The 19,742-nt window shown below is 40.2% G+C and overlaps 2 protein-coding genes across 2 annotated transcripts in view; both read left to right on the forward strand.

The window, feature by feature from the left end:
- Window positions 1-9,564, forward strand: part of ache (acetylcholinesterase (Yt blood group)) — a 22,050-nt gene extending 12,486 nt beyond the window's left edge. The window contains exons 3-8 of the mRNA XM_025062263.1: window positions 338-645; window positions 2,596-2,845; window positions 3,466-3,711; window positions 5,753-5,945; window positions 6,795-6,973; window positions 8,195-9,564. Of these exons, the coding sequence (XP_024918031.1) occupies window positions 338-645; window positions 2,596-2,845; window positions 3,466-3,711; window positions 5,753-5,945; window positions 6,795-6,973; window positions 8,195-8,316 (1,298 nt within the window). The 3' untranslated portion in view covers window positions 8,317-9,564. The remainder of the gene's footprint in view (window positions 1-337; window positions 646-2,595; window positions 2,846-3,465; window positions 3,712-5,752; window positions 5,946-6,794; window positions 6,974-8,194) is intronic.
- Window positions 9,565-15,231: 5,667 nt separating this feature from the next.
- The window catches only part of rgn (regucalcin), an 8,712-nt gene continuing 4,201 nt past the window's right edge, over window positions 15,232-19,742 (forward strand). The window contains exons 1-5 of the mRNA XM_017031321.2: window positions 15,232-15,946; window positions 16,260-16,467; window positions 17,560-17,742; window positions 18,444-18,544; window positions 18,654-18,768. Of these exons, the coding sequence (XP_016886810.1) occupies window positions 16,305-16,467; window positions 17,560-17,742; window positions 18,444-18,544; window positions 18,654-18,768 (562 nt within the window). The 5' untranslated portion in view covers window positions 15,232-15,946; window positions 16,260-16,304. The remainder of the gene's footprint in view (window positions 15,947-16,259; window positions 16,468-17,559; window positions 17,743-18,443; window positions 18,545-18,653; window positions 18,769-19,742) is intronic.

Here is a 19,742-nt window from a genome sequence, read left to right on the forward strand (position 1 = left end):
TCTGTCTGTCTGTCTGTCTGTCTATCTATCTATATATCTATTACACATTTTACTCTGATGTTTTTAGTAATCAGATGTGGTACAAGCCACAGTACTCTTGATAACCTAAGCTTGGTTGTGAACATCACTGACAACAGCTCCCACTGATCGAAATGGTTTGCGTAGCAATACTTTCGAGAACCTTATACCTCTCAACACACCGTTGTGGTCAAAAGCCAGAGGTGTTTGTCCGTGCTTCTTAGGGGTGAAATATGAGTACGATTTCAAAATAGCAGTGGCTGTGGTAAATGTTGTTGGCCTGTTGTTCTGACTCTGCTGTCATATTTAACATTTGTAGGATTCTATAGCGGTTCTTCCTCACTTGATGTGTACGAAGGGCGTTACCTAGCTCACAGTGAGACTGTCATTGTGGTGTCCATGAACTACCGAATTGGTGCTTTTGGTTTCCTGGCTTTGCATGGCTCATCTGAGGCTCCTGGCAATGTGGGCCTGCTGGACCAAAGAATGGCACTGCAGTGGGTACAAGACAACATCGTTTTCTTTGGTGGAAACCCAAAACAGGTTAGTCTCTATTACTTTTTTTTTTTTTTTTTTTTTTTGTCAGGAATTTACTTTAATATAGTTGTAGTTTTGATGACACAGTCTGTATGTCCACATAGTGGACGAGGAACGAGGAATAGTGAATTTGGCCGATACAGTTAACACTGTTTGAGCAATCACAGCAGAGTTCACTCCTTAGCAAGAGTGTGTGTTGGAGTCACAGGCTGCTGTGTTCGAATGAGGTCAGTGTTGTTTACTGTTTACTGGCTCATTTGTCATCTGATCCCAGCCACCCAGACCTGTCTGCTCAGGGGGGCCGGGGAGGGGAGGGGAGGGGAGGGGAGGTTGGGGCTCTGACCTGAAACATGTCTGGTCATAGGTTGTGAGATTTAAACATGCTCATACTTAATTAAGAGAGCTAATTACACAGGGCACCGCTGATCTAAACACTCTGCCCAGGGGTGGCAGGTAGTCTTTCCTTTTAGTCAGCAGTTGGTTATTTGTTTGTTACAGCCTTGGGATGCAATATGAACAGAAAAGTGGGGTTTAAAAAAATGATGTCCTTGATATAAGAAACACAGCTGCTCAATACAGACACGTACAGACCCCTAGCATGTTAGTGCTAGCAAACTGGCATCTCACGATGCATCCGACTTACAAGCCTAATGGGGTAAAGAGGTAGGGAAATTTCCTTTCGCACTGCAGCAAATGCAGCCGGTTGTTGTATTAATAGCAATATAGGGCATCAACCTGTCAGCCTTAAAAATCTTCTATTTTTTAAAAGAGATACTCCAATCACTCTCACTCCAATATTGGTCAGAATCTAGTTATAGAACATCCAAACATCTATAGCCCGTCTGATTATCTAAGCCCAAATGCTCAACATATTTGCGCAACCGTACACAGGGGCACGAAAGCCTCAGCAATGGCAGCCTGTGGCATGTTGGAGGAAGAACGAATGTAGCAGATTGATATAATAATCCATCCATCCATTTTCATCCGCTTATCCGTTACCGGGTTGCGGGGACAGCAGTCGCCACCCAAATCACATTGCACCGTACCAACCCTCCAAACCTTCCTGCGGGTGGTGAGTCCACTGGAAGGTATTAACCTCCCTAACCGGGATTCGAACTTGTCCAGGAGGTGAACCCTGGGGTTCTACACCAATGACAGAGACATTGCCTCTGGGCCAAAGCGCCACTGATATAATAATAATAATAATAATTTGTACTTTAAAAATTCTTAACGTTAACGTTGTGTTGTGTTAGCCCTTTGGAAGCACCAAGTATGCGATATGTGTAAGGTGGGCATGGTAACCGCTACACTGTGGAACCACACCATATACTGTATGTAGAGATGTTCGAAATTGCAGTCTCGCTATTGGACATGATGGTAACCGCTACACTGTGGAACCACACCGTATACTGTATGTAGAGATGTTCAAAATTGCAATAGTCTCGCTATTGGACATGAAAAAAAGTTGTGTTGAGCCATCTGTACTTTCTAATACTTTCTAATACTTTTTTAGCCATGAAGCTATTTGTTTGAAATTGTAGATTCTCATTCTTTCAGATTTTGCGTTGATTTTTTTTTTTTTTTGGTCTGATTTGTTTTCGCGGACTTTGTTTATTCAAATTCCTTCCTACATTTGAGTCATGTAGGTCATCGGCAATGGGAATCAAAATATACTCTACAATCCTTTAGAAAACAAACAAAAAAAACAAATACACAATAAATAAATAATATGAAATAAAACAAAGCCAATTTGACCTAGCAACTACTCTGATATTTGTAAAAAAAAAAAAGTACAAGAAGTATCCCTGAAGTATAACACACCTAGCCTACCAAGTCATTGATTCTTAGCGGTATAAACTACGTCGGCCCGTAAAAATCCATACAGTAAATGATCCGCAACATTGTTTTTAAGCCGCGTGTTTCAAAGTAGCAAAGTAGCTTATAGTCCAGAAATTATGGTGTATGCTTGTTGAATAGTCTTGGATGGGGTATAGTTGATGGTGTTTTTGACACATTGACTTCATCTGTTCATAAGTTCAGGATGGTTTCTATACTTCCTGTGGACAGGTTCTACCGTGGTCGGCCCTTTTCCGATTTTCATTTGTTCCCGTCGTGGACGAGGACGTCCTGCCTGATAGCCCAGAGGCGATGCTCAGCTCAGGCAACTTCAAAGACACTCAGATTCTACTTGGAGTCAACCAGGATGAGGGCACCTATTTCCTGCTGTATGGCGCACCAGGTTTCAGCAAAGATAATGAAAGTCTCATATCCAGAGAGGACTTTTTAGAAGGTACAAATGCATTAAAAACAGTGGTTCTCAAACTGTGGTACGCGTACACCGTTGCTCTCTAGTGATATGAACAACTGTCAAAATTCCATATTTTGACAATGAATGACAATCATTGAGTTCAATGTAATGGCTTTTACCTAGCTTGGGGGAGAGCATAATCTTGGACATAAGCTACATAAAAGTTGCACCTGAATATAAGACGCACCCTCTAAATTTTTAAAAGAAAAAAAATAATTGTAAATATATAGGCCGCACTTCTCTATAAACTGCAGGTGTCCACGTTGTAACGTGGTCTATTTACACAGAATGGGATATTTTCTTTTTTTTAATTAAATAAATGTTTGTTTGTTTTTTTCCAAACAGTGCCTGTAACACGGCTGGTTACACTGGTTAGCTCTTTCCTGCTTCTGTGCCCGGACCAAGGGCCAAAGCTATTGCTATCATTAAAATCCCCAAATTTGTTTTTTGATTTCGTTTTTAAATGAAGACTGTCATACATCACCAAATAAAGAGTTTTTGGTTTATTTTATTATTTAAATAATTCAGATAATCAAAATGAAAAAAACAAAACAAAAAAAACAAAACGCAAATATCAATGTATCTTAATTCTTCTTTGACAGGTGTCAAGCTCAGTGTTCCACATGCTAATGATATTGGTCTTGAAGCAGTGGTGCTACAGTACACCGACTGGATGGATGAAAACAACGGTATTAAGAACCGGGATGCCATGGATGACGTTGTGGGCGACCACAATGTCATTTGCCCGCTCACTCACTTTGCCCGCAGTTATGCCCAGCATAATGCACTGAAAGCTAACGTTGGTGGACTAGGCTCAGGACTGGTGAACAGCGGGGGAAACTCACAAGGTAAGCACCCAAGTGTTTAAAAGTTCATATTTGGTACATAAATAATAAATGTGTATGCAAGAATGATAATAAATGGGAATGCATTAATGGCAATAGAAACCCATTGTTAAAATACATTTATTGGGAAAAAAAAAAACAAACAAACCTTGACTTCTAATAAGAAATGGACAGAACTATCTGGGTTCATAGATTTGTTTGAACTTGGTGATAAAACCAACAGAATAAACTGAGGGCTATTTCATTCCAACCCGTTTTATATGTTTTGTGTTTCTTGACTTCTAATAAGAAATGGACAGAATCTGTATATCTTGTCCATTTTGCTAACTGTCCAATATGTATTAAACGGAGGTGTAACATTTATAACAAACGTTCATCGTATGTCATTAAAGTCTAAGTCCCTAAATTCACATATAAAAACGAAGGAATTTACAGTGAGAGAACAGCAACTCTTAACTGTCTCCTAACTCACCTAATGTTTAGTTTAGACCAGGCGTGGGCAAACTTTTTGACTCGTGGGCCACAATCCTAAAATTGAACAGGGTCGCCGGCTCAGGCGCAGATAGATGGCGCAGTGGACTAAGCTAAATGAAAATGCTAAGTTTATTGAAAATATAAATAAATTATATACAGTGGAACCTCAAGATATGAGCACAATCCATTCCAGGACCGAGCTCGTAACTCAAGGTGCTCGTATGTCTAATCATTTTTTTCCCATAAGAAATTACAGGGGGGAAAAAAAAAAATCTGTTCTGGTGTCTAAAAAAACTCATACTTATTAGTGCTAATAAAAATGAAAAAAAACAAACAATTATAGTATATAAGTATATAGTATATAAAAAATTATAGTATATAGGGATTTAGGTGTGGTTTTAATTATTAGATCTTACCTTCGAGACAGACGATACAGTAGCGGCTAATGGCGGCATGTGCGGAGAGAGTTGGCCCGTATGTAGATGCTTGATTCCGTAGCGTACATTACACATACACTACGTAACTAATTAAAATAATATGTTAAATAAATATTATTTTAAATATTTAAAAAAATATATATTTATTAATATTATACATATTATCTATATTAATATTATATATATAAATATTATATATTTAATATTATTTAATTATTTAAAATAAATAATTTATTTAAACGCGTGGTCATCATGCGTTTCTGCTTCTCACCACCATCCTTACCGCTCACTCTCTTAGGACTCGTCGCTATTATGAAGAATAACGCACAAAATAGGGAGAAAATCGCGTAGATAACGCAAACACAATACGGAAGAGTCGACGAACAAGTACGACAACAACGACAACAAGTGAAGCGGCGTGAGCTGCTCCGAGTGCTCGGCCGCCTAGCGTCAGTGTATGTATGCGTGCTCGTATTTTGAATCTGTACACGTAATCTTGAAGCAAAAATTGGCTTGCTCGTATCGTGAAATACTCTTGTGTCGTGAAATACTCTTGTGTCGGGAGAGTATCTTGAGGTTCCACTGTAATTGAAAAAGTTTGGCGGGCCGTATTAAAAAGCTGAATGGGCCGCATTCGTTGGGGGAAAGGAATAAAAAACCCCTTTTAATTTAAATTTAAAAAAAAAAAAACCAAAAAAAAAAAAAAAAAAACCAGAAGGACTGGAAAATGTTTGATGTTATTGTCAAGTGTAAACATCCACCAAAGAATTTGCCCTATACTGTATACATATGGGATGGCTCGATACAACCTTGTCTTGTCCGATACGGCAACTTGGAGTATCCGCCGATACCAATACCAATCCGATACCTTAATATCTCAAACTGCAGGCTGCAGTTGCTGAGGGGATAGTCGCGTAAAGTTAAGTTGAGCATTTAGCAATTTAGTTTTTTTTTTTTTTTTTTTTTAAGTTCGATCCGGAAATTTTGACCAATATTGGTCTGATACCGAACCTGGGTATCAGATTAAGCCATCCTAAATATATGATTCTTGTCTCACTGTTTACTGGATGGCGTGAAATCTAAACATTATATATATATATGTACTTAAAGAAGGTCTCTCTTGTGTCCTCAAGGAGGGGTCTACCTCTATCTGTTTGACCATCGTGCATCAAACCTGGCATGGCCAGAGTGGATGGGGGTGATCCATGGCTATGAAATCGAGTTTGTCTTTGGCCTGCCACTGGAGAAGAGACTAAACTACACCATGGAGGAGGAGAAGCTCAGTCGACGCATGATGAAGTATTGGGCCAACTTTGCCCGAACTGGGTAAGAAGCCGTTACTTTTTAATTCAAGATTTTGAAGAGACATACTGTTCATCAGCACTTCAATAATACGTAGTAGGATTTTCACTTGTCATTGAGAGCCAAATTTTATTTTTTGTATTTTTGGTGGTGAAGTTCAATTTACAGGTTTTTTTGTTTAGATGCTTTTTTAAATACATTCTTAAATACATCAGTCAAATTCATGTATCAAGCAAGAATTTTTAGTCCACGTGTAGATGATCTGTATCAACTTTAGATACGGCGTCTTGTGTCGGTTGTAGCTCTGTTAGCTTGTAGCTACTTCAAATGTAGCTGCTTCAGATACAGCCACTTCAGCTAGCTAGCTAGCTTTTTCCTATGTAGCTACATCAGATGTAGCTACCTAAAGCCGTATGCGTTTTAACTAAAATTAAACACACGTCCAATTGGTAGAAGAGATCATTATACCAGCATATTTAAGCAGCATGTTCAAAAAACATAGTCCTTTTGCTAGTGCTAACTAGCTTCTTTGGATGTAGCACCTTTCGATGTAACTCTTTTGCTAGTGCTAACTAGTTTCCTGACTTGAATTTCTCATTCCACTCGGAATAGCATTTTTTTTTTCTTACCACTTACATGTTATAGGTAAGGTGTGCGATATATATTAAAGCTAAAGGTACAAGAAAATTGCAGGCATTTATTGGTGAAATTACTATTCAACGTGGAAGGGAACTTGTTTGCATATTACGTTGATAACATATCAAAGCCCTAGAACATATCTTTGCAAAGTTGTACGTAGTCAATAAAGTGCTCTTTCTGGTGATTTTTTTTTTTGAATGTTACATTTCTCCTTGTATAAATTCTGTTTTTCAGGAATCCAAATTTTAACCACGAAAGCATGGTGGACAGCAGGAAGCGCTGGCCTGTGTTCACAGTCAGCGAGCAGAAGCATGTTGTACTTAATACAGAGCCCATCAAGATACATAAGGGTATGAGGAACCAGATGTGTGCCTTCTGGAACCGCTTCCTCCCCCGCCTCCTCAACATTACTGGTAAAATAATCTGCTTCTACCGTACAATACAAATTGTTGTGGGCTCCTGATGGTGCTGAATTCTCAGTATAAGTTGGTGAAAACAGCGTTGAAAACAACCCGTTCTACATCGGAAGTCGCAGTACCACTCACCTAACACCATGGTAATATCATAATCTAGAACAGGGTTCACCAACCTTCTTGAAACGGAGGGATACTTCAAGGCAACTTAGTAGAATACAAAGAGCTACTTGTTTGATACAGACTTTCCGAAACAACGTAATTGTACATGTTCGTTGCTTATGTAACCGATTCAAGCACAGTAACGGTACACATTTTGACTATTTTTTTTCAAATTTTAGTTTTTAAATTTTTTTTAACCTGATCTTGAACATAAAACATTGTAAGAGTCTGACTTACGCTCGGGAGTCGTAATGAGTTCCCAAAAGTTCCCCAAAAAAACAACCTAAACAAAAGAAAACGGTACACATTTTGACTATTTTTTTTTTCAAATTTTAGTTAAAAAAAACAACCTAAACAAAAGAGAGCGAACGTAGCGCTAACGAAACATAGCAATCTAATGACTAGCCTACAAACTGGCGACTGTAAACCAAGCTGTCTGTTCGCGTATGACTCCACACGACGACTCATTGGTCCACTCCGCTCGTCATCTAGCTCTTTTGCGAAATTTAAGTTTATAATGCTGTATGTCGGAATGATGAAACAGGACCTTCTTAATGCATTTATGGGAGATGGCAACGTAACCGCAAACAATGTTATCTGTATGCTAATTCTTCGTACATGCTATAGTTGAGCTTTGTAAAATCAGAATGTAAGCGGCAGATTTTAATCTTTTTTTTTATGGATGTAACAGTACTAGTGACGCTTTGACCCAGTGGCAATGTCTCTGTCATTGGTGTGGAACCCCAGGGTTCACCTCCTGAGCAAGTTTGAATCCCGGTTAGGGCGGTTGGTACCTTCCAGTGGACTCACCACCTGCAGGAAGGTTCAGGGGGGTTGGTACGGTGCAGTGTGATTTGGGTGGAGACTGCTGCCCCCGCGACCCGGTAACAGATAAGCAGATGAAAATGGATGGTAACAGTACTAACAAACTCGAAGTCCAATTTGAATCATTTAGAGTTCAAATACAATAATAACGCACAGCGCGGAGCATCAGTAGCGGGTGTTAAGAGTTTCAGCCGCTAATGTTTTAATCTTTTCCCCGTGTGTTCCTTTTGTCAGACAATATAGATGAAGCCGAACGCCAGTGGAAAGTGGAATTCCACCGTTGGTCCTCCTACATGATGCACTGGAAGAGTCAGTTTGACCACTACAGCAAACAGGAGCGGTGCACTGACCTCTGAGAGCAGAGGGAGAGGTACCTTGGAGTAATCATCCCTCACTCCCGAGACCGTGTCTCTCTCTCTCTCTCTCTCTCTCTCTCTCTCTCTCTCTCTTGATTGATCATGTTTTACTTCGAAAGTGTTTTGTTTTATTTTAGAATACGATAGGAATTGCATTGAACTCTATTTATATTATTTATACTATTTATATAATGTATGTGTTTCTCTGAATACGTGTGTCTCAAGGAGCTGTGGAGGAAAACCAGTTTTCTGCATGAACGATTAATAGGAATGATAAAGATGTGTCAATACCTCGCATTTGTGTGGCTGTGTGTGAGTGTGTGTGAGTGAGTGTTGGGCTGTCTCATCTGAGCATCTCATTACTGCTGCTGTACTGTCGTGTGCTGTAACCTCATTAAGTCAGGGTTGTTTTTTTTTTTTTTTTAGAGGAGTCCAGCTTCTCAGTAGCAGTTCTTGTTTTTGGTCTCACCTCTCTCTCTCCGCCATCAATTCTGCTTCCCATAATAATCCATCAGTGCTTTTCTCAAGTATTAATAACGAACCAAAGCTACCGTCTGTCACACCGGAGTCTTCTGTCTGCCTCACGGTACATAACACGGACAGCAAGAAGGACTAATACCTCACAGTCTTCAGTGTAGTGATGATATAGGTAACCCCCGTATATTTATGTATGTATGTATGTATGTATGTATGTATATTACGTCATTAACTAGCAGCTTGGTGTCGCGTGAAGTCGTTGCCACACGGGTCTCGTATTGGTCAGTACAAGGTAATAGTTAATGCTCGACATGACAGTGCTCATTTGAAAATCAAAATTCCCTCAGTCCAAGGTTACTCTAAGCCCCTGAGCAAGACCCCTAACCCTTTGTTGCTCCTGGCAACTGTAAGAACTGGCCGACATGTTCATATGTTTATACAGGTAGGTTAGGTAAACTTGAAGGCTAAAGGGCAAGGCTGCTTCAAAAAACCTTTTTTTTTTTTTTTTTTACAGTATTGTATGAATGTTATTGGTGGCTCCCTGTAACACTACTTCTCAAATAGTGGGGCGGGGCCCCCCTGGGGGAGCACTATGAGGTGCCAGGGGGGGCGTGAGGGGCTTTCAATGGAATATGGCTTGCTTGACATGGTTATGCTTGAATGAGAACAGACCTCCAGTCACTAGGTGGCAGCAACTCGTTCAGTGTTTTGTGCAGATAAAAATATATACATGTTATCAGGTTGTCAATAGTATTTCAATTTGCTGGGGGAAGGGGGTCAATAGTATTTCAATTTGCTGGGGGGGGTGGGGTGTGGCACGAAAACATTTCTGTCCTCAAGGTGGGGCATGACAGAAAAAATAACTGAGAACCACTATACGAATAGTTTAATATTTAGCTTTAACATCGTATGTTCCTCAAGCCTTAATAAATCGTTGAAAAGTGCAAAAGTGATTTTTTACGTTTTCGTTTTATTGGAACTATTCCAATTTAGAGTACTACAAAGGATTTTATGACTACTATAATGAAACACTGCGCTAGGAAAAGAGAAAAATATGTTAGCAAGTTAGCATAGTGTATAGGTTAGCAGGCGTTGTCATATGTAACGCTCACAATATGATAGTTGTAAAAGTACCATAAATGACGTTCAATGTAAGCTTTGCACAAAATGTAGGAATTTATATGACACAAATTTGAACACAGTCACACACAGTTTTAGCTTTATCGAGACACTATAATATATATATACTGTATATATATATATATTTTCTCTATGTGCACTGCCTCGTCTTCGTCGTCAATCCAGTCCCCTTGCGCTGTCGCCATCATGCTGCGGTCCAACCCATGTTTGTCCTTCGCTCACCTATTAAATCACTCTCCCCATCTACATCTGTAATCACCACTGGCTAGTCCATCAGTGCATCTATTTTTTTACATCACTTTAAGAAAGATTTAAAAGGGGAAAGTGCCGTTTTGGATACGTTTTGAATTTGGTAGCGTCCCACCCTTTGGCCTGTAATGTTTTCCACAACAAACAAAAACAATCTACTGCTCTGTTTCGAAACCGCACACCATTAAAGTACATAGTGTGGATTTAGTTCCCTGAACATTTGTCATTTCTCTTCTCTGTTTCTTCTGGTAAATCTAAATCTAAATCATTTTCTTCAGCGCCCCCTTTTGGCATATAGGATTGCAATTCCCAAAAGAATGCTTTTATCTTTAAACAAAATCTAAATCAGTGGATTTCCCCACTGTGTTACAAATAAATGAAGTATTTGAAATTGCCTTGCTGTGCCCCATTTTCAAATCATACATACATATGTACAGTATATATATATATATATATACACCTGACAACATAACATTGTTGCTCAAAGTCAATGTGAGCCAATGTGATGAACACAGTAAAGCTCCTGTCCAAACCTTTCCCTTTGCTAGACCATTAATAAGCCAACACTGTGACTGTGACTCTTATCAGGCCACATCTGGGACACATCTGTAAATCAGTACATTTGTGTTTATATAACTCTCATGCTTTACATGATGATTAATGTTAACCACTCTTTTGCGTCCTCCTCATCGCCATCTCTCATTTCCTCCATCTCTCTGCAGCCTCAGCCCTTCCTCTCCCCCCACCCCCACCCACCCCCCCACTCTCTGTGCTCTCTGTACATTCTCGTTAGTTTAATGGAGGCAAAGTAATTCACTCAGCAGTGGGATAATGCAGCAGAGGGCTGGCTCAGCCCTCTGGCCTGCCAGCCACCGAACGGAGGATGGATGAAAGCTAGAAGAGAGACTGTACGGCAACAGGGCCAAGGAGGGAGGGTGGAGGGAAAGAAAAAAAAAATGGAAAAGGAGTAGGCAGAAAAGGGATGAGTGCTGATGTTATGGAACATTTCAAGAGGACGGTCAGAAAAAAATACATTACGTAACCACAGCATAAGCTCCACAAAACACAGGCATTGCTTGATCCAGGATGGTTTGACTAGCAAAAAAAAAATTGGATGTAAATTCCGAAGACTGGTTGGGGTTGTTCGGACAAGCAGCGGCTAAAATCAACCTCAGACTTTACAGATGATAAACCTTAGCAAGTCCCTGACATGTTCAGTCGAGCTACACTGGATGTCATGAAGCCAGATCACAGATGCTGTCCGGTCTATGTCTGATCTTAAAAAACCTCATTGGCCGGTCGTTCTTGAGAGTTTCTCGTACTGTACTGTACGGTTTTTGAAGTGAAATTTCGCGTATGCTTTTCAAGCTATGCATCGATGTTCAAATGGAACTGTGTGTGTGTGTGTTAAGATAATCATGAGTCTCTAAACTGACGTGATCAGATAATCGTGTGAATGCTCGTCCTGTCTGTGCACATTTAGTGCATTCGGACGCGCTGTTGCGCGGAGATGCGGTTACAGCCGGACTGAGGAAAGATATTAGATGACCTTCTTCATCCAGCCAAGCCCAAGCACATTTACAAAATACATTGTCACTAATGTGGATGACCTGTGATAGCACACAGACCAAAACAACAACCAAATAAATGAACCAGAGGCAGATGATGCAACAACATGCCTTTGTATTTTTTTTTTTTTGTCTGCTAACACATCACGTTCCCTAAGAATGGGCATCTTAGCGTCTCGTTTCTTGATGTCTCTCAACCAAATTTTTTCCATCTCAGCTTTATTTGAACATTACCTGAACGTTATCCAAATGTTTGTCGCAGTTTTCTGGCACTTACAAATGCCTTTTTACACTCCACTAACTGAAACACAGTGGCGCTTTGGTCCAGAGGCAACGTCCTCTGTCATTGGTGTGGAACCCCAGGGTTCACCTCCTGGGCAAGATCAAATCCCAGTTAGGGTGGTTGGTCCCTTCCAGTGGACTCACCACCTGCAGGAAGGCTCAGGGGGGTTGGTACGGTGCAATGTGATTTGGGTGGCGACTGCTGCCCCCGCGACACGGTAACGGGATGAAAATGGATGGATGGATGGATGGATAACTGAAATACAGGTCTTGCTTGTGCCATTAACACCACTCCTGTTCCCCTTACGTCCATTTTGGTCCCATTCTATAAGATAGCCTCTGCCTACGTAGGGGTGCATTTTGTTGTAAGTAAGTTGTCGTAATGATATCAATATTCTTAGCATTTACTTGTTTACCCACAAACGGATGTAATCCGCCCCATGTACTGCAACAGGTGGATCCTTATACAGGCCAGCATATCCTTTAAAATCCCGACACGGTCTAGCACAGGCATGGGCAAACTAAGGCCCTGGGGCCGGATGGGATGCATGTTTGGCCTTTTTAATCCGGCTCACGAAACGTGTCCAAATGATGTTATGAATTTATATCAGCATTATACGTCTGCCTTTTCCCCTGCAATGCCTGCATGTTCCACTATAGATGACGTAGAAAAGGCCAAACTTATGTCATTTATCTTGGATCACACAAACACTCCATCTACTCGCTTCTGACCCTCCCCCACTCCACCCCACCCCCTTACTCAGCCCTGTCAAGTTTTTGTTCCCATTGTGGCCCGCGGGTCCAAAGAGTCACATAGACCTGGAATTGAACCATAGCCATTTCACCTTATTTGGTACTGATCAACACATACGTGCACGAAGCGCTCAGCTCCGGTGTGTGGTGCGAGTGTGACTCGGAAGCAAGATTGAGTTCTATTTGAGTCCAACTAGCATGTTTACGTGTATTTTTAACGCCCACTTTAAGTCATGGAAACATACTGACTCTCTCTCTCTCTCTCTCTCTCTCTCTCTAAGTGTGTTTGTGTGTGTGTGTGTGTGTGTATGAGTATGTATGGTGCTATTTTTATTTGAAATCTGGGAGGAAAAATAAATCAATGGCAGGTCCAGCAAAGGTCACGGTTGGCATGTGAAGCTTCTATTTGTGGATCAGAGCATTGTAGTATAGCTTTAAAAAGAATAAAGGATTGTACCCGATATCTAAAATACCACTGGTACATGCATGTGTGACAGGCTCTGCGAACTGTGGCCTCTCTCCTTCGGTCGCAGCCGCTGCTTTAAAGCCCCCCCTCCCCCCGCTCCCCTTCCTTGTCTCACACCCGTCCCTCGCCTCATTAAACCTTTGTGCATGTCCCAGAAAACGCTGACTCTGTCTCCCATGTATCCTGCAAAACGTGGACTGTTATTATCTGTGGGAATTCTTATTCGACGGAACAACTGTCAAATTCAAGTTGTATAGTCTTTTAATGTAAGGTGCGTGCAACGTTAGCAATAAACGTCACTAAAAGAAATATATTTGATATATAAAGTGCAGTGGAGTTAAGATTAACCAACAATGAAAGTGGCTAGAGATTGTTTGTTTGTTTGTTTGTTTTTTAAAAGCAATATTATCCCTCATATAGATCAATCATGAGTGCCATAAATCTTTGTCTCGTCTTCTGCCTTACTGTCGGTTCTTCCTGTAATTGTTGTAGTCTGTTCCAGTATGTCTCTGTATCATGAATGCTGACTTGGTTATAGCAACAGAAATAAAGACAATTTGCTGCTTATCTTTGCTTTTTTTCTCTCTCTCTGTGTGTGTGTGTGTGTGTGTTTGTGTATGCATGAACAAAACACAATCACAAAACAGTGCGTTCTGACCGATACCGATAAGACCGATAAGAGCCACCTGCTCCCTAAGGTGATGGGTTAAACAATGTTTCTCAATATTTTCTGCCATGGGACAGAAGTTTTTTCACACCCCCGCCCAAATGAAACTACTATTGAGTACCTGATAATATTTATATATATATATATATATATAATATTTATTCATCTGTACAAACCTTACTGGCACCAGTATTGTGCATACAACCCCCTGATTAATAAACTAGGTTAATCAAATGAGTTGCTCTGCTGCCATCTAGTGACTTTCACTTTCACATAGAGCCATTTTATGGCACATATCATTTTGGTGAAACCCAATGCATACAAAATACATTAAAAAAAAACCACAATGTAAACGTTATCAAATGTTTTGCATTTTATAGAGTTTTACAGTGTGCACAATGAAGCAATTACTAAAAAAAAAAAATCCTAAAAATGTTTAACATGCGTATGATGTACACTAGCTCTAGGAATCAGTTTCTTACATAAGTTAGGACCTCAGTCAACAAGAAAACAGTTGGCAACCCAGTACGTTGTGATAGACTGGAATCTTGCAGTGCCCACAACGACAAAGGCCTTAAGTTTGCCAGTGGAACATCTAAATGACTCAGAGGAGGCTTGAATCTTCTGTTTTTCTGAAAAGGTTACAGGGCGACTTCTCCGCACTAAGAAGACCATGAAGGAGCCCTGTAACAACTAGGACAAAATCCTCCTTTCATTAGCAAGAACACTTAGGATGGATAGTAGGAGGACCTTTCAGCAAGACAACGAGCTAAACCATACTGCCACGGCAACAAAGGAGTGGCTCAACGTGAGCTAAATAAGCCAAATAAGGCCATGGAATGGTCTAGTCTGTCTCTCCAGACCTCAATCCATTAGAAAATCTGTGGAGAGAGCTGACGCCTTAAGTTTCCCAGCTGCAGCCAAGACCAAAACCAAAGGTTTTAGAGACTTTCTGTGAAGAGGAATGGGCCAAAAAACCTGGTGACCACCTATAGGAAATGTATCGGCTCCGTGTTTGTTCCTCTATCAAATACTGACTCAATGTTTCCCAACCCCGTTTTGAGCCATGACACGTAATTCTCATTTGAAAAAAGAAACAACCCCCCGCCCCCAAAAAAAAGTATATGTAATGAAATAATACTTCACTCATACCTTATTACTCAGAAATAATCTACTAACACAGTAAGAAATCTCAGCCTGTTTACTTGAGACAACGCTGATAGGAATTGAAGAAAGACACACGAAGATCTTCAACAGCTTTCATTCTCTTTCTTTCAGTTTTCATAGCCATCTGCTGCCATCTAGTGCAAAAGTAGTTAATTGTTCTGCCTGTCAGCATGCATCGACGAACAAAGATAAATTATTTGCAATAAATAAATAATAGTTTTAAGACCAATTAGGTGAATAATTAAGTATGTATTTGAAAAAGTGAATATATATGTATATATATAACGTGGGTCAGACTGATATGTGTTTAATATTAACAACTGCACTTACTACCTTTTTAACCATTATTTTGTATAAAACTTTACTCAAATATATGGTTTACTAATATGCCCTTAAGAAGGGACAAACAGTAGTCCTCCTTTACGTAACACTGGGGAAAAAAACTCATATGCTTCTCTATTATATTTTTTTTATCAAGCCCTAAATCGAAAATGGTGAAAAATGAGATTGTCGGTGACGTCAGGGTAAATAAATAAAGCTTTATATTAAGAAAGTCACAAAAAGTCGCACTTCAGTTAGTCATGAACAGATTTATTGCTGCTTTACACTGATTAACTGTGACTACCTCAGTTGTGTTGTGTACGCAACACTCCCAAAAAGTTTGTCCCTTTAGTGATTCCGTTACGTCCACGCCCCCCTACACTTAGTCCCTGGATGTGGCGTTTGGGTGCAACAAGTTGAGTCTGGGCACACAGTTCACACGTATGGATTAAAAACCAAAGTCCAAAGTTTTGTTTACACCGGAAGTAGTAGGGGTTCGTCACGCTTTACTGCTCGGTGTGCGGGGAGTCGCTTCTTCAGGTGAGTGTAAAAACGTTTGCACTTATCCTAACGTACTTTTAACACTTTTAACACTATTAACACTTTTAACACTTTTAACACTATTAAATGGGAAGTAACTTAATGCGCCAGTATGTAATTATGTCATAGCGTCACGGACTATATGAGCCTTCAATGGTGGCGCGAAATCGTCATTAACGGCTGCTATCGGCCAACTGCTCCTTGGTACAAAAAAAGTTGAGGACTGCTGGTCTAGGACCTAGCTGTACAATCCTTAAGTACATTGTAGTGACACAGTAAACAAAGTTCTTTATTGTATCGTGTGGGTTCACAGGTACATTTTCCGGGCCAATTGATTCACACATCTCAGCGGGGCACCATGTCATTACATCGAGTGGAGTGTGTGGTGAAGGGGGGCGCTCTAATCGGTGAAGGACCGGTATGGGAAGAGTCACATCAGACACTGATGTTCGTGGACATTGCTGGGAAGAAGCTCCATCGCTGGAATCCAGCAGCCAATCAGATAGAAACTTTGGAAACAGGTGTATTGTTGATAGAAGTCTCCCATTGGACACCTGGCAGTTCTCACCTGCCCGCCTTCTACCTGTGCCTTTCTGTCATTTATCGCCAAAATCTTGCTGTCACGTTATAGGAACTGGATAAAGCAGACTATTGAGCGCACCTAAATATATGCCACACCCATTAAATTTAAAAAGAAAAAAAATATACGTATATATTACCAGGCGTGGGCAAACTTTTTGACTAGCGGGCCACAATTGGTCCTAAAATTAAACAGAGGGGCCGATAAATGAAGCATGTGAACTAAGAGAAATCACTTGTAAAAGTGGCTAAAATGCTAAAATACTTTTATCATTTTCTACACCATCTATTGGAGAAACATGGGTATTGCAGGGAAAAGGCGGAAGTGTAATGATAATATAAATAAATCATATAATTTGGAAAAGTTTTGCGGGCCAGATTAAAAATCTGAATGGCCCCCAGGCCTACGTTTGCCCATGTCTGTCATAGAACCATATTGAAAAGACGACATCAAAGATTGGGGGAGCATGGTGGGCATATGTTTTATGTCTTACCTTTCCCAAGGCTTGGAACGATAATCAATTGATCCATCCATTGATCGCACGATAAATGAAAATGAAGTCAATCATTTTGCCAGTTGATTGCCATGTGCGTGTTTGTTTGTTTTTGTTTTTTCTCGTCCCTCACCACCAAACATGCTGGATGACAAGAGGGTTCATCTTATTCCATAGTGGAATGACCGGAGTGAACCCTTGTGTCAGTCATCCACTCTTTTTGGGAGGAGGTGGGGATGCAGGAATATTTAATTTAATTTATTTTAATTTAAATTATTTTAATTTAATTTAAATTATTTTAATTTAATTTAATTTAATTTAATTTACTCATGAGAAATAAAATGTATGGCTTTTGAAAGTATGAACTTGCATTATTGTGATACATTATCATTACATTAGTGGTTAGGTCTCATAATAATGCTGACAATATTATCATTTATCGGCAATAATTTCTGGGATAATATATCGTCCAGGGAAATTTTTAATCACCGTAGATTACAAATTCATGCCCTACTAATCTTATAATTTCTTTACCCGCAGATGATATGGTGAGCATGGTGGTCCCTTGCCGTTCAGGTGGTTACTTGGCCGGTATTGGTCGCAACATTGTTGCCATTGATTGGTCAACTAAGGACATTACCTTACTGGCAGAGGTGGACGAGGACAAACCAAACAACAGACTCAATGATGGAAAAGTGGATCCAGCAGGACGCCTCTTAGTAGGTTAGTCACATTATTGATTTACTGATTTCATGTCGCCTACTTGCAAAGAACTACCGTAATTTCTGGACTATAAGTGGCTACATTTTTTTAACACGAACCCCGCGGCTTAAACGATGATGCGGCTAATTCATGGATTTTTACCGGCTAACGAAGTTCATACTGCTAGCGATCAATGTCTTTTCTGGTAGGCTACTGTGTGTTATACTAGAAGTGTATGTCTGTTTGTGAATAGCTGTGTGCGTATATGTGCGCGTGGTTGGAGTGGCTGATAATGAAGACCCCAACTTCCCTGTTTCTGTTTACCTCTGCTGTGGACAAGCACAAAGTGAACGGAGTTAGCCCCGGAGCTAATGTTAGCTTCAGCCCTGGAGCAGATCACTAAGTCTCCCCTGTGAAATCCAACTACAGTCGGGGCACCAAAGCAGGAAAGAGCTAACGTGTAACCAGCCGTGTTACTGACACTGTTCGGATAAAGACACTTAGTCATACCGCTAGCGATCAATGACTTTTGATGAGAAAAAAAATCTTTCTGTGTAAATATCCCATGTTACAACGTGGGCACCTGCGGCTTATAGGGAATTGCGGCCTATATAGGTACAATTTCTTTTTTCTTTTTTTTTTAATTTTAGTAGGTGTGGCTTATATTCAGGTGTGCTCAATAGTCCAGAAATTACAGTAACCAAACGTATCTTATATCTTAGGTACAATGGCAAAGGAGGAGAAACCTACAGTTCTGGAGAGACAGCAGGGAGCACTGTTCAGCGTGGCATCTGACCTCACAGTGACGAAACTACTTAGCCCGGTAACCCAAGTAACCTTTTGACCTGAGACATGGGTCAATCCAATGGAATGGAGTCTTTCTGTAAAGTCTTTCTAATAGAATAGACATGAATAACCTGTCTGTTTCACAGGTGGACATATCTAATGGAATGGAATGGTCCTTGGATCACAACATCTTTTATTACATTGATTCTTTGTCTCACAAAGTTGATGCCTTCGACTACGACATACACACAGGAAGTATCGGTAACTTGCAACTTCGTACTGTATATGTTTTTGCGTGTATTAAATAAGTGTATGTTTTGTGTGAACAGCAATGAAGACCACACAGAAAGTGTGCTGTGAATTCTTTATTGCTCCTACAATTTGGTCTGACGATACCGTGAATTTTAACACTAGCGGCGCTAAGTTCAAAAACAGGGCTTTTATACTGACCATTTATACTGTCTGTTGAGTACTTAGTAGTTTGTGCTCCAGGATAGCGGTTGTCAACTGGTCCAGCTTCAGGACCAACCATTCTCCCGTGATGACGAGCTACGACACAAATATTAATACATAAAATAAGTTGAACTTTATTGATCGTAACGTTGGGAAATTCTTGGTAAAATAAGTTGAACTTTATTGATCGTAAAGTTGGGAAATTCTTGCGTTAACAGCAGACACCAGGCGCTAATCAAACCCAACACTCTCTGCTTCCAAGGCAGGTGTGCTAACCGCTACGCTACGGAAACCAAGAAGGAATCAAGGAGATATTCTCAACTTCACCAATTTTTTTGGAGTGTAAAGATTACGTAGTTTGATACTGAGATAAGATATCACAGCACGTATGCCATCCTCGGAGATCGGTGTATTGTTTCCAAATGCTGCTTCACTTTTGACCATCATGCTTTCACCTGCCAAATTGTTGGTGCGCAAAACGCAGTTTTTTTGTCCTTGTTAAAAGAAAAATCAATATTTTATATTTTCTGTGTCGAATGCATGTAAATATATCCATCCATCCATCCATTTTCATCCGCTTATCCGTTACCGGGTTGCGGGGGCAGCAATCGCCACCCAAATCACATACCCGTACCAACCCCCCTGAACCTTCCTGTGGGTTCCACACCAATGACAGAGACATTGCCTCTGGGCCAAAGCGCCACCATATGTTTTATATATATATATATATATATATATATATATACATATATATACATATATGTATATATATATGTATATAT

Source organism: Cynoglossus semilaevis, chromosome 1, assembly GCF_000523025.1.
Source record: "Cynoglossus semilaevis isolate Cse_v1.0 chromosome 1, Cse_v1.0, whole genome shotgun sequence".
Taxonomy (NCBI): Eukaryota; Metazoa; Chordata; class Actinopteri; order Pleuronectiformes; family Cynoglossidae; genus Cynoglossus; species Cynoglossus semilaevis.